Below are 13,915 nucleotides of genomic sequence, written 5' to 3'. Positions count from 1 at the left end.
TAAAGCGCTAAAATTAGGCATTATTTTAAAATTCAAAACAAAATAGTAGGCTTTCTGTTGGGTTTTTGCTACGGTCTGCAAAAGGATTTTCTGTAGGTGACATGGTCAATAAGCAAACCAAATTCCATACATGTAGGGGAAGGTTTTCCTCTATGGGGAAGGCTTATTAAAAAATGTTAAGGGGGTGCTTTTGAGCCATTTTGCAAAAGTCATCCATAAAACCACCAAAATATGAAAAAATGTCACAAGGCCTGATGCATATGCCAAATTTGGTGAGTATTCGGGCATGTTCAGGCCCCAAATAATGTGATTTATGTGACGGAAAGAACCAATAGTATCCCCGCTCTAAAGTCAGTGCTCTGGCCATGATTATCTGTCAGAGAAATATGGGAGATCATCAACATTCACACTAAATGTACAAGGCAACACACATATTTTTCCTTTTAATAAACTTCAATGTCCTTCTTATCTTAAGCATACACCCTCTTCCAGTCAGATTGTATCATCTCAACATAAAGCCAAGCCTTTTTTATTTATTTAAATCTTTGACATTTCTCTCTCTGCTTCTTGCACACACTCCAAGTCATGCTGCTCTGCATACCTTCCCCTGCTGTGCCGTGGCCTCTCTCAGTCTCTGCTCCCACTGAGCCCTCTCCTGGCTGAACCTCTCCAGCAGCTCCAGCTTCTCTCTGCCCCAGTTCCTCTCTCCAATCTGAAGCTGATTGGTTCGTAGGTTGGCCACAGCAGAAAGAGAGATATAAGAGGAGATCATAAGATGGGGGGAAAAGGGATGCATTTGGAGTGCACACCACCAGAATATGTCAGCTGAATTTGAAAAATCACATTTCAAATAAAGTACAGCTCTGATCCAAATTACAGATCAGACCTTAAACCTTTATTTACAGTTTTCCTTTTTCAAATTATGTTATTAGTTTTGTCCATGTAAAAAGTTTTCCCTTCTGACCATACTGTACTTAATCCAAACTCACAAAAACACACATCTACCTGTTTAGTTAGGTCCATTACAGCCGCATACGAGTCAGCCAAGAGATGCTGGTGTTCTTCACGCTCCCTCTTTAGCGCCACCTTCAGGTCTGGAGGTTCAAGTGCATCATTGGCAGACAGAGCTGCTGCTGGTTTCCCTGCCTTGGTTTCAAGCTGGAAGCAGAAATTAATATAAAGAGAGGGGGTCAAAATAAGTAAAAAACAAACAAACCAATATTCTCTTAAATCATTGAGAACTCAAAAATGCTACTTTGGTACCCATGTTATCACATTCTTTCTCACGTTTTGATTGATCTGTGTGTGGGTTTTGTGTGTATACATGGAGCCAGTCCAACAGACCAGCCTTACACGGATGCATAAAGTTCTTTGAAGCTGCATCAAATGTTTGCACGTAATTTAACTTTTTGTTATCAAGGCATCTTTTTCAGAAGCCTATCGAAATGAGAATCACCCTGGGAAGAGGTAACTGGATATGCGAACACATCTCACCAGCTACATCACGGTAAATGTTAATTAACAACAATGTTGCCAGGTGGCGGTGACATTTAGTCTGGCCAAACCTGTAATTTATGCACAGACAGTGACTGGGAATAAGTGGCACCTGTTCACTGGCTGCATCAAAGAACACAGTCTGGAACAATTCATCTGTGAATTACATCTAAATCTTCCCCTAAACAATGAGCGACAGGGAGGAGACAAAAAAGGAGCTGCAAAGTAAAATCAGCTGCAGTGGAAGGATTCAATTCTTTAGTCTGAGAAAAGTGTTGTGATGTGAAATACTGTTATATAACTGGCATACTAATGTAAACCAAGCAACCTAAAATCTTACAGGAGAAAAAGTCTCATGTAGCAATGTTTTGAATGATAGACTGAATGTACAAAAGCATATAACTAGCACTTTTAGGTTAAAAAGGGGGTAAAAAGTTAGATCTTCTCTGGTGAGTTTAAGTGCCAGGTATATACTGTACATGTCAAAGTACAAGTCACTGTATGGGGGTGCCTGTGGTCAAGAGGTTAGTTTGTGCACCCCATATACAGAGGCCTCAGCCCTCAAGCAGGCAGCCTGTGGCTCGTCGGCCAAATGTCATTCCCAACTGTTTTATCCCTGATCTCTGACGCTATCCACTTTCCTGTCCCTCTAATAAAGGCATGAAAAGCAGTACAAGATAATAGAAATGTTGCTTCAGCATTGTCTTTTGTGCAATTGTATACACAACCACCTAAAACAGTTGCAATGACACGAACAGAAACACATAATAATCACCCAAAAATCACTTTTATAGCTATACAAGTACTTAAAACTTTATTAGACCACACAGATTATTTAAGAAACTGTGTGCCCATGTTTTGCATCCTCGTGTGAAACAGTTTATAAATCATCGCATGCACATGTTAAAAGGCAACATATGGAAGTTAGGCAAAACAAAATATCCACACAGTTTAAATCATCATTTTGTGTTGAGGAAATTATGAGGGGGGAATTGTTAAGTATTTTTCTCAGTTTTTCCTTTTCAGCCCGAAGATCTCTCAGCTATTTGTTCTCTTTGCTTCTTTACCTTTCTCCCCTCTCTCCATCCTCTTCACCCCTTCCCTCTATCCCTCTCTCTCTTTCTTTCTGCAGCATTCTTACCCTCTATTTTGAGCTTCTTCACACCCTTTTTCGCTCTCCATAAATCTGGCATGCTGTCACAGAGCCTGTAGGTGGGATTGCTTGAATTTTTTATGAGTAGGTCTGCTTTCCCTCTTTTCCCCTCTGTCTTAGCGCCATAGTTCACAAAGCCGACACTAGCGAGTCCATCAATTTGATACAGAGACACTCACACTCATGTGGACACACCCACCCTCCCCAGACCCATCAATCCTCTCCCTGCCTCTCTTGACCTGACTCTGTGGCAGTGGTGTCTGTATATATGGCGCTAATGGAACTGCCTAGCAGCCAATAACAGTGCAACGCACGCACCCTGAGCCCATCTCCTGTCTCCCATGGCAACAGAGTAAATGGCTAATGAGGAACACGGCTTAACGAGCCCCGTGTCTTAACTAGGTTTACTGCTGATGCATAAAAAAAGAGGAGATTTTTACTGGATGACTGGCATTTTATTGGTTGATGAGAGGCGTCTGTTTCACAACTCGCTGAACACCATTTAGCAAGTTCAATTACTTTTATTTATTCAACTAAAACGTTGACTATAAAAGTGCAGATTTATTAATTAAGTTTAACCAACAAGAGATAACTGCAGGGCCTGGGATGTGAAGAAATGTCTCTTACAATACAGAAAAAACCCTGGAAAAACAACAACAAAACCAAACAGTCAAGAGCTGCTAACACGAGGTGGAAACACATTACACCCACAGACTGTTTAAAATCATGAGTGGGAGGTCAAGAGGAATTAGTGAATTTATTTGATCACTTCTCTATCTATTTTTCTAATTCTTTCACCTGTTAGGGAATGTATTAAGAGTATTATTCTACCTGAAAAACAAAAACATTGAAACGTCTCATAAGCCCTCTTAAAATATGCAGAGAACACTTAGAACGTCCTGAAATTTTCGGGAGTGTGATGCATGTGTGAAAGCAAAAATCAGAATTTTTTCGCTCTGACTTTATCCAAAGTCTTTCCTTCTAGCTAACTTTTAAATTATCTGTGTGGAATCAGAGTGAGCTGATATGAGAACACAGCAGGAAGTAGTCAGGAAAGTTCACAGCGAGTTAGTCTGAGGTGGATGGCGTTCATATCCTGCAGCTCGCACGCTACCAGCGCAATCTCTGCCTTATTATGTTTTCTGTTCGCCAATATGATCCTCTTTGCACTTTCGTTATTACTGTGTAAACGTTGAACTACATTTAGAATTGATATAAGGGCAAAAAGTGTCCTACATTTCCATGTTGTTCTTTTTACGTCTCGTCGTGTCCCCTTGCCCTGCCTCACTCCTGTCCCACAGGGATATTCTCCTGATGTGAGGTGCATGTGTGAACAAGCCACTCAGGAAAGTTTCAGAGGCCGCCTGCCAGACATTTCCAGGATTGCATGTGTTCCAACATCTTTAGAGAATGGATGAATACTTAATACACTGTAAAAAAGTATACTGCTGAAGGAAATAAGATCGTAACTGCAAGGGAAACGATATTAATCTTGCCGAAATACACAGTGTATGACAGTCGCTTTTGTGCAGGGTATTATTAGCCTGAAGCAGATTTCTGCCATAAAACATCATGTGATCTGTTTTGCATACCACCCGTCAGCTGTTAATTGAGAAGAATACGGAAACCACAACCCTCTGCAGAGATGAAATCTGTGCCAGAGAATAAATACCATAACCTAGATATTATATAATGCACAGATGACACAGAGGGTAAATATAGTAACAAACACATACATTGCATGTTGTGTAATTAAATGTGATGTTGCCATGACGCTGTCAGTGGCACTTGATACGTAAATATTTTGAGAAACTCAAACACTGATTACCTAGGAATACTTAATATTTACTACAAATGGTTTAACCAACTCTGACTTATATGTTTTGTCTACATTTAGACCAATAATGACAACTAAATCATTATCACGCTGTTATTGGAAATAGATCTGCATATAAAAAGAATAAGGAAGTCACCAGCTGCAGTAGGAAATAAGTAACAAGTGCTATAATACTAACTAGTATAAGTAATTTGGTTAAAAGATATGAAGAATGGTGTTCATGTGAGCCTAAAGAAGGTGTCTTCATAGCCTGAAGGCTCTTTGGTTATGCAGAGTTAAGACTATCCAGGACAGATCAAAACTCAAGTTACCAAGCACCTTTCGGCAGCAGCTATCAGACAGAGACGTCAGCTTGAGGATTAAGTAATAGTTTATTGATGTGGGGACTTAACAAATATTCCATCACCAGTCATCAACAATGAGAAAGCTTAACAATTTGAAGAGGACGAGGAAGGAAGGCCAAATGATTCTAGTTTTAGTGCCTGATAAATCACAGCATTAATATAATTGTTATATATGTCATTTTTGGACAAGTAATTTGTATAATGTTGGAGCAAATGACTAACATTTAAAGGCAGGGTTGGTAATTTTGGAAAACTAGCATGATTTTGAAAGTAGCATTCCCTCAGTGCTCCGTTTGCACTCACCCCCTCCCCTCTGTGCTCCCTCAAAAGCCACGCCCCCTCACTTACATGCACAAGCGCCATTGGTCCAGAAGCAGACCTCAGCTCACGCTTTGAGTGTGGGCTTGTGCATGCATGGGGTAGAGAGCGAGCAGGGAGACAGGGAGGCGTGTGATTGGTTCATCAGATTGGTACCTTGTGGCAGACATTGGTCAAAGTTATGACATGTTTACAACTGCTACAGATGACGGCTTTCCGTTGTTCCTTTTTCAGAGCACATGAGTTATTAATGTCTGTCAGGACTTAAAAAAAAATTCAACCAAAATCTTGTGTATCTGGAGAAAATGACCAACCCTGCCTTTAACTTTACATAAAGACTGATTGATTACTTAGTAGCATCTGCACTTGAGACGACTTCTCCACCCCCCTTTCTCCTCATCTCCACGTCTTTACTGAAGTGTATGCAACAGTGCTGATCTATCAATTAGAGCTTCCAGCTGCTCAGTCTGTGTCATCATGGAAACAGCAGGTGTGACTAACATGTCCATACAGTCATGATGGATGACTGAATAAGAGGGGAAAAAAAGAAGGAAGGCACTGGTTGAACTGCGTGCTCTCGAGAATCGAGATATCTTTTCTACTTCACTGACGCCGTTTGTTCGGCATGCTGAATGCAAAAGATAATTTGCTGTCAAGAAATGTGACGGGTAGGACGGAGTTTGAAATTGATTTGACTTGTTCGACAAAGAAACAGCTGGGTGAGCTGCTGCACGCTGCCAGGACTCGTTGGCATGGATATGATTCAGTTGGCTGGTGGATGTCAACACTCACACTCACACTCACACACCACCAGGGCAGACTAATGGCATACTTTACAGTGTCTGCTTGTTGACAGAGAGGAGATGTTCCAGCTATGGAATCTAGGCCACACAAGTTTTTTAGGGATAGGTTACTGGGTAAGTGTAAAAAACATGTTTGTATGAACATTAATACAACATATATTTACATGACATGAGAACATGAAACTTGTGCTTTAGTGCTTTAACGTACAACATGATAAATGAGTTCAGACAACATGGTAAATTGGGAGTAAATACGAGAATAAATATAATCATTTTTATCTTGTAAAAAAACCTGCGTCTATGTCGTATTTAGCGGAAGTAAGAAAGTGTTATCACTCTGAAACACTGCACTCATATCCTATTGATCTGTCAAAGGAGCTGACAAGCCAATCAGAAGACAAATTATCTCGTTCCACAACATAAGAGCATCTCTCTATATTGATGACGATGATTAATGACAGCGCTGTGTGTGTGTGGGGGGGGGGTCGTCATGTGTTTCACTGCCTTTATGGTGAGGGCCATTCATGACTACACAATGGGACATTTTAGTTCTTGTATTTTGGGTTGGGACAGAAATAAGAAATAAATTCAATATTTTTTGAGAAATAAAGACAAATAAACTACCTTACACTTCTAAAATCTACTTTCCATCATCAGAAACCTTTTTTTCACTATCGCAACATTTAGCTTTAACATCTGTAGAAATATCTTTTACCTTTATTTCATTTTTCTGTTCCCCTGTTTTTATTGCAATGGGACTTTTCTGTTTTCTGCCTTTTTGGTCAGCCAAACTGATTCAACAAAGACTTATCAAATGCTAAATGTGTCATGGTTTGCTTTTGTTTAGTTAGTTTATTCCTTGTTTGGTTACTTAGTTAATTATCTATTCTAGTGTCTGATTGTTTCCTAGTTTAGTCTTCAGAGTTTCTTGTGTTATTTTGTAATTTTGTATCCTTGTGTCCCTCTATGTTCTAGTGTGTCTTGATGTTACATTCTGGAGTTTCTCTGTGTCTTCCCACAGCCCTCCAGTCCTGATTACCGTCATTGTCTTCACCTCTGTCTTATTGTCTTCACCTCTGTCTTATTGTCTTCACCTCTGTCTTATTGTCTTCACCTCTGTCTTATTGTCTTCACCTCTGTCTTATTGTCTTCACCTCTGTCTTATTGTCTTCACCTCTGTCTTATTGTCTTCACCTGTGTCTTATTGTCCTCACCTGTGTCTTATTGTCCTCACCTGTGTCTTATTGTCCTCACCTGTGTCTTATTGTCCTCACCTGTGTCTTATTGCCCCAGAGTCTATTTAGTCTCTGGGTGCATACGAATTGTCCGTACTACCCACTTTCAATCCGACCACATTTCCACTATAGGCAACGTCATTAAATGCGAGGGGCCGGCGGAGGTTAATGACGTTGGTCTGCCGTTGTGAAACTACAATGTTCCGAAAATGGACTACAAAAAAACGCATCTAAAAAACTTTCCCCTGTGCCTCTTATTAGTGAAATAATCCTAATTACCACAAGGAATTGAAATAAAAGCAATATAGGCTCCGAGTAACAAAAGTGAAACCATCACCTTCCTGTCTACTCAGAAATCAAAATTAATCTAAAATAAGTATAATGGTATGATATTAACTGTTACATTTGTGCAAGCTATACATAATGTTTTAAGCTTACAAATGTACAACTGCACAAAGCATTCTTAAGTGAATGAATTAAGTTGAATAAAACATAATTTTGCTAAAAATGTCTCTTACATGATCTGTGTCACTTTACGATCATTGTTAATTGTTGTGAACGGTCGGATGCGCGACTCGCTTTAAATGTTGCGGATGGTCCAGTGTATCCTATGCTAAAGGAGGCTATAAAGGAAGCATTGACCCACCTTTCCTTAGCTTTTCAGAGAACTGAACGGCTCTTATCATGGCTGCCACTTAAATGCTTCCGGGTCATTTCACTCAGTTAGGAACCTTCCTCTGTGTTTCTTCCCTTCTGTGTCAGATCATTATCGTATCGTATCGTATCGTGTCTTGCCCGAGAACACATCAACATATGGCTGCATAAGCTGGGGATCCAACCTCTGACCTTCAGGTTGAGGGACGACCGACTGAGCCACAGCCGCCCCTTTTACATTGGGTAAACAAAGAAAAAAAGGAAAATGACAGCATTTTCTTGACATTTCTGTCATCTGGTCTAATTCCTGGTAATGGGGTTTGACTTGACTGAGAAAGATCAACCAAATCCTAACGTGGATTACTTTAACAATTGGAAATGTGTGAGCAGTAAACTAGAATGCCGTCTTTCTGTGGTTACCATCAGAATCACCAAATTATTTGTAAAAATTGTTTGTCTCTAAAAGTGTAAACCTTACCTTTAAGGAAGGCTTTTTGCTCATCAAGTAGAATATTGATTCATGAGTGAAAGCACTATTGATTTATTTGATTTAGTCTTAAATGGTGAGAGAACACTACAACAATAAAGTGACATAAAGAGAAAATGAGAAAATGATGACAGGACTATGAATAGACATACAAACAACAGATGTTACCGTAATGGATGATGTAAGTGAAAGACATCTCTGTGAGAGTAAATAGAAGGAGAAAATATGAATAATGTCTGTTTTTGGAGAATGTGGTGATATCTGTTATGAAGAATGAGATGGTGGAGGGCGCTATTTATCATGCAGATTTCTAATGTTGTTTTAGAAAGAGCCTATACCTACTGTTTGGAATCTGTCATTCATGTAATTATCTGAATATACTAAAAAACATCCATAGCCATTTAGTAAATTAAAAACTTGTTTTTTTTCCTGACTCTCCAGGAAGTGTCCTTGCTGGTCTGCTATCAGATCCCAAAAGTGGACGTGCAAGTATGACCACACTGTTATATTTCAAGATGAGTCATTGAACATCTCTCAAGTAATGTTCACTTGAAGGCGATAAATGGGAAATATTGATTTAAAATAAAAGGTATATGACATATTACAATAGAAAGGTAATTGATCTACACTGAGGTAGCAGGTAAGAACACATGAAAAGCCTTTTTTTTCTAATTGCCAACCTTTAACGGGCCTCTCGTCTTCACTCTCTTTCTTTTATCGCTCTCTCTGTCTCAATATACCGAACGGCAACACACAGGCTGCGTTCTATCTCAGAGGCTCTTAATTAACACTTAGACAATTACTGCCTCTGCTGCTGTTATGAGACGGACAGAAAACAATGAGGAGGAGAGGAGGAAAAATGAAAACCATTAATTACAGCCTGCAATGACAGATTGTTGTGTGGATCTTTGCAACGCTGCATCTCCTGTGTGCACAACAGATCTTTCTAGTTACCAATAAAGAAACGTTGAAACTTAAAGACAGACTGACAGACAGCCAAATAAATAGACACATAAAGACAGACAGGTTAAAAGAACCTGCAGGTGCAATATACGGCCCGTAGATAAAATGGAAGCAATCAACCTTTTATGAAGTTGTCAATTTTGAGATCAACTTTTCCAAATGATTGGTTGGCTCCTTCTGAGCAGAAACACAATCATTGTCTTTTCATCATTCCTTTACCGACTATAGACAGCAAGGCGCACAGGCTTGAAAGTTTGCAAGCAAAAGTCACAGAACCTAAGAAGCTTGTTTGTTTTTACTTGTCAGAGTTGGTGGTCATAAACTTCGCTGCAGTCGATAGACAATGTGCCCCTGCACTGATTCACTGCGGAGGCTGTATTGCCTAATCTTCCCATGGTTCTAATTTTTTCCTTCGTGTCCTGAATTCATTTAGCTTTGCCCCGACTTTCTCCGTGTCGAAAGGCTTTTAACTGTGGATTTATGTCTCCACTCTCCAAAAAACTGCAGACTAACCAAAGAAAACTAGATCTGCCTGTTTGATTAATGGACGACACACAGTGCTGTAGCATACAGAATCAAAGGAGTGGGATGAATTTTTAACACTGCTGCATCAGGATCTCAGCCTTATTGTGTCAATAAAACATTTTAATACAGACACACTAAGATGCACTTTAAACAGAACAAAGGTTTATAGCTAAAACGTCTGCAGAATATCATATAAAAGTAGGATCATTGGTTTCAGATAATAAAAGCTGCATTACACCAACTTAAAGCTTGATCTCGAATATTAGGGTACAACATCAAATACTTAAAGGCACAGTGAGTAGATACCACCACCAGGGGGCTCTCAATCAATACAAAGCAGAAAGATGACGTTAAGCCTGGTGAGGAATCATGCCAGTCGTCTGCTACAAAAAACAAACTCTTTGTTGACTGTAGTAAAGAAGGACAGGCGAAACCGACCGGGCAAAGAGACTTTGTTTACCACGACAAGACATGTCCAGTTACAACTATAAAATTAAGGATATTAAGGAAAAACATTAAAACAATTTTTTTTTTTACTAACAGCTTTAGTGAAATGTTTTGAATTAATTTAGATATTTTACTGTAAACGTTGTAATACACTTCTTTATGTTGTATGTTTAAGAGACACAATGGAAGTTTAATTCTACTATTAGGCCTATTCATTAACAATTTAATATTGGAATCTTGTTATGGAGTTGCTTGGCAACCTGCAGACACAGCCCAACAACCGTCAACAGATTTAGCTGTAATCACAACCTAATCCTGATTGGTGAACAACAAATATATGACACCATCTTTCTCAGACAACACCAACATAAATATTTCCTGTAAAATAATTAAGACTCTTCCAAAAATTGACAGAAACTGCCGTATGAATCATGTAGCCCATCACTCTACCTATCAACATTTATTCCCGCTCTTTGTTTTCACTGTAACGTTTCTTACCTGTGTGATGAGGCTCTTTAGTTCAGTCCTCTCCACCTCCCATGAGGCCTTGGCCTTTGCAAACTGCTGGGTGAGTTCCTGGGAGCCTTGTCTATCCTGTCGCAACTCTCCACTCAGATCCTGTAGCGCCACCTTCAGGTCTGCCAAAGTGCTGCTCACCGTGCTTGACTACATAGAATGACAAGAAATGCATGCAAGAGGTTGCAATTTTAGCGCACTTTTGTTTGTGTGTGTGTGTGTGTGTGTGTCTGTGTGTGTGTGTGTGTGTGTGTGTGTGTGTGTGTGTGTGTGTGTCTGTGTGTGTGTGTGTGTGTGTGTGTGTGTGTGTGTGTGTGTGTGTGTGTGTGTGTGTGTTACATTACCTACCTTGATAGTTGGGCTGAGTGGTTGTGCGTCTGCAGCAGCCCTCTTGTCAGTCTGGTGGGTGGGGCTTGTCAGGTTATCCTCCTCCAACAGCAGATAGAGGTCCTTCAGGCTGTTCATCTAAGAATAAAAATCAGTCAAGGATATCCTGTCATTATTTATGCATCAAATATTTGATAAATGTTAGTAAATTTTTTTTACATTTGCATAGGTAATATTAAACTAAATGTAGCTAAATGTCCCTTTCCTCAGTCATACCTCCAGTATGTCTTTCCACTCTGCGTCTTTCTTGCAGCCCAGCCTCCACTGTTTGAGGAAGCAGCGCAGTTTGAGGCTCAGCACCAACAAGGCCTGTTTGAGGTGCTGAGACTCCTGGACCAGCAGAGTCCTTTCCTGGCTCCACAGCTTCCGATGAAGCCGAGCCTGGAGGCCCAAACTCTGCAGCTGGAAGTCCCGATGGAGCAGAGCCTTCTGGTGATCCTCGTGGAGCTGAGATGGGGAAACACAAACCAGGGTGAATCTAAGGCTGAAACTTTTTGTATATTTTTGCTTTTGATGATACAAACCGGGACCATTTCTTTGCTTCCTCTCAAAAACCCATGCTTACAAATGCAAGAAATTCAAGAAGTGTCAGCATCTATTTTTTCAATTTTCATTTTGTCAACCAAGCAGATCATGCAACAATATCTTTAACTATAGCAAAAATAGCTAATTCTGTTTCTCTAGCTGTGAAGTTTATGTGATTTGCAATTGATTCAAGAATGGGAATAAGTTTTGTTTGAACACTTAAAGACCTGTTTAACATGATTTTCTTATCTTTTAACATATTTTCCACCAAGGTACAAGAACACCAAAAATACATAAAAAACCCAACATCCAATATAAATTTGGTCATTTTAACTTGATTGGAAAACGGTGGGTTCCTCTTTCTGTACATTTCTGTTAAAAGTTGTCCCTCAGTGTGTGTCAGGCGTTGATACTATTTCCTCAAGTTCAGTTCTCAGATTTATGTTTATTGACAGTTGTCATTGCTACAAACTGACCTGTGTTAGTTTGAGAGTAGTTTCTCTCTGAGCCTGCCTTTCACTCTCCAGCTCCTCCTGAGGTCCGAGACCAAACGTCTCCGCCTCAGACAGCTGAGTCTGGAGGTCGTCTGTAGGCTGTTGGGGAGAAGGATAGATAGCAGAGTATGAGAGGCGGAGATGAGGAAATAGAGGGGGTTGGGTGAAGTACTAATGGAAAGAAAGAAATAAGGCCAAAAGAAGTGAGTCGAGAACAAGTATGTGTAGAACACAAGGAAGGGGAGTAGGCAGGAATGAAGGGAAATTAAAGATGAAAAGAAAAACAATCTTGGGATAGAAGACATGGCACAAGAAAATGAAAAAGGGAGACACTTCATAGTGAGAAAAGAACATGACATGGCAGTTTTGTGCCAGAACACCCTTTAAATCACACCTCAGCTACAGCACGCTACTGTATGACCCCACACACACACACACACACAAACCTCACTCATGCACACCACTGTCTCATGCCTCATTTAGCTGCTGAGTGAGTGCGATCCATCGACCCACTGCTGTACCATTAACGTCCTCTTTCACCCTCCACTGGGCTCGGCCTCCGCACCCCCCCATCACCTTCCACCCTGAACACCACCCGGTCGTTTACAGCCCTCACTGTCAGCCAGAAATACGACTCTGACCTCTGATTCAAAATGACTCACATGTTGTGAAAAAGTGGAAGGTGCTCCTGGGCGACAACTTTTGCGACTGAAGCAGCCTGACAGCAAATATTTTAAACATTTTATTATTTAGGTGCACTCTGGCAATAACACCATGTATTACTATTGTATTCTTTTGAAGATATTACAAAAGAATATAATGGAGTGTGTCAGAATAAAAACATGTGAAGATGATCCCCTCTAATGTCTTTACATTTCTGCATTCAGGCCAAATGCTTCTAAACACCTTATACCGTATAATCGAGGCTGACTTACCTGCTATAAACATTCAAAAGAATAGTTTGCTCATTTTGAAGGCTCACATTTTTGCTTAAGAAGCAGGAGCTGTTCAGGATCAATACTTGATGATTCTTTGAAAACTAAATCATGCACCAAATCTGGGCTAGGGCTAGGGGTCACTTATTAATGAGAATCTCAATTTACTTTTAGACAAAGTAAAATGTCAAACTGATGTACGGAGGCTACCTTGGCAACCTGGGTTTGAATCCAACCAGTGATTCCCCTCATGTCATTCCCCACTCTCTCTCTCTTTGTCCTATCTCTCTAATAAAGTCATATGACAGTAGTATGTAGTAGGCGGTTTCGAAAACAGCCAACATTTAGCAATCCACCCTCCAGCAGGTGACACTGCTCAGAAGAACATGGCGGATATAGAGATTGTTATTTGCCTCACATGAACAAAGAACTTGTATATTTTTTCTATCGAGAGTCAATATTTATTGAAACTTGATAAAAGCCTGGATGAAAAACTCTGTCTTTGTGATACTTTTTCTTTGTCATTTAGTTTCCACCTTCTTCTCTAAACCCATTCTCTCCGGCTCAGATAAAGATGCAGACACACACACAGCCCTGGTTACCATGGAGACAGGCCAACAAAAGGTCAACCAAAAAAAGGTTTTTGTTTTTTCTTCATGTCAGTCTCACATCTGACGATGTTTGTATGTTTACTGTACTGTGTTGCTACCATGAGTTTCCAGAGCTACACCACATCAGTGACTTACAGTTACTGGATGCATGTGTTTCTATTTGTGTGTATGAATGAGCCTTTAATAA

At 40.1% G+C, this 13,915-nt stretch overlaps 1 protein-coding gene across 1 annotated transcript in view; it reads right to left on the bottom strand.

Annotated features, from left to right (window-relative positions):
- mtcl2 (microtubule crosslinking factor 2) overlaps positions 1-13,915 on the bottom strand; it is a 102,372-nt gene that overhangs the window by 12,241 nt on the left and 76,216 nt on the right. Inside the window, exons 12-17 of the mRNA XM_029280592.2 lie at positions 12,165-12,281; positions 11,380-11,610; positions 11,125-11,241; positions 10,759-10,926; positions 1,006-1,158; positions 602-718 (exon numbers count right to left, since the gene is read on the bottom strand). Of these exons, the coding sequence (XP_029136425.2) occupies positions 602-718; positions 1,006-1,158; positions 10,759-10,926; positions 11,125-11,241; positions 11,380-11,610; positions 12,165-12,281 (903 nt within the window). The remainder of the gene's footprint in view (positions 1-601; positions 719-1,005; positions 1,159-10,758; positions 10,927-11,124; positions 11,242-11,379; positions 11,611-12,164; positions 12,282-13,915) is intronic.

This window comes from Labrus bergylta, chromosome 12 (genome assembly GCF_963930695.1).
Source record: "Labrus bergylta chromosome 12, fLabBer1.1, whole genome shotgun sequence".
Classification (NCBI taxonomy): domain Eukaryota; kingdom Metazoa; phylum Chordata; class Actinopteri; order Labriformes; family Labridae; genus Labrus; species Labrus bergylta.
The sequence above is the reverse complement of the archived record's forward strand: the minus strand, read 5'-3'. Positions and strand labels throughout refer to the sequence as shown.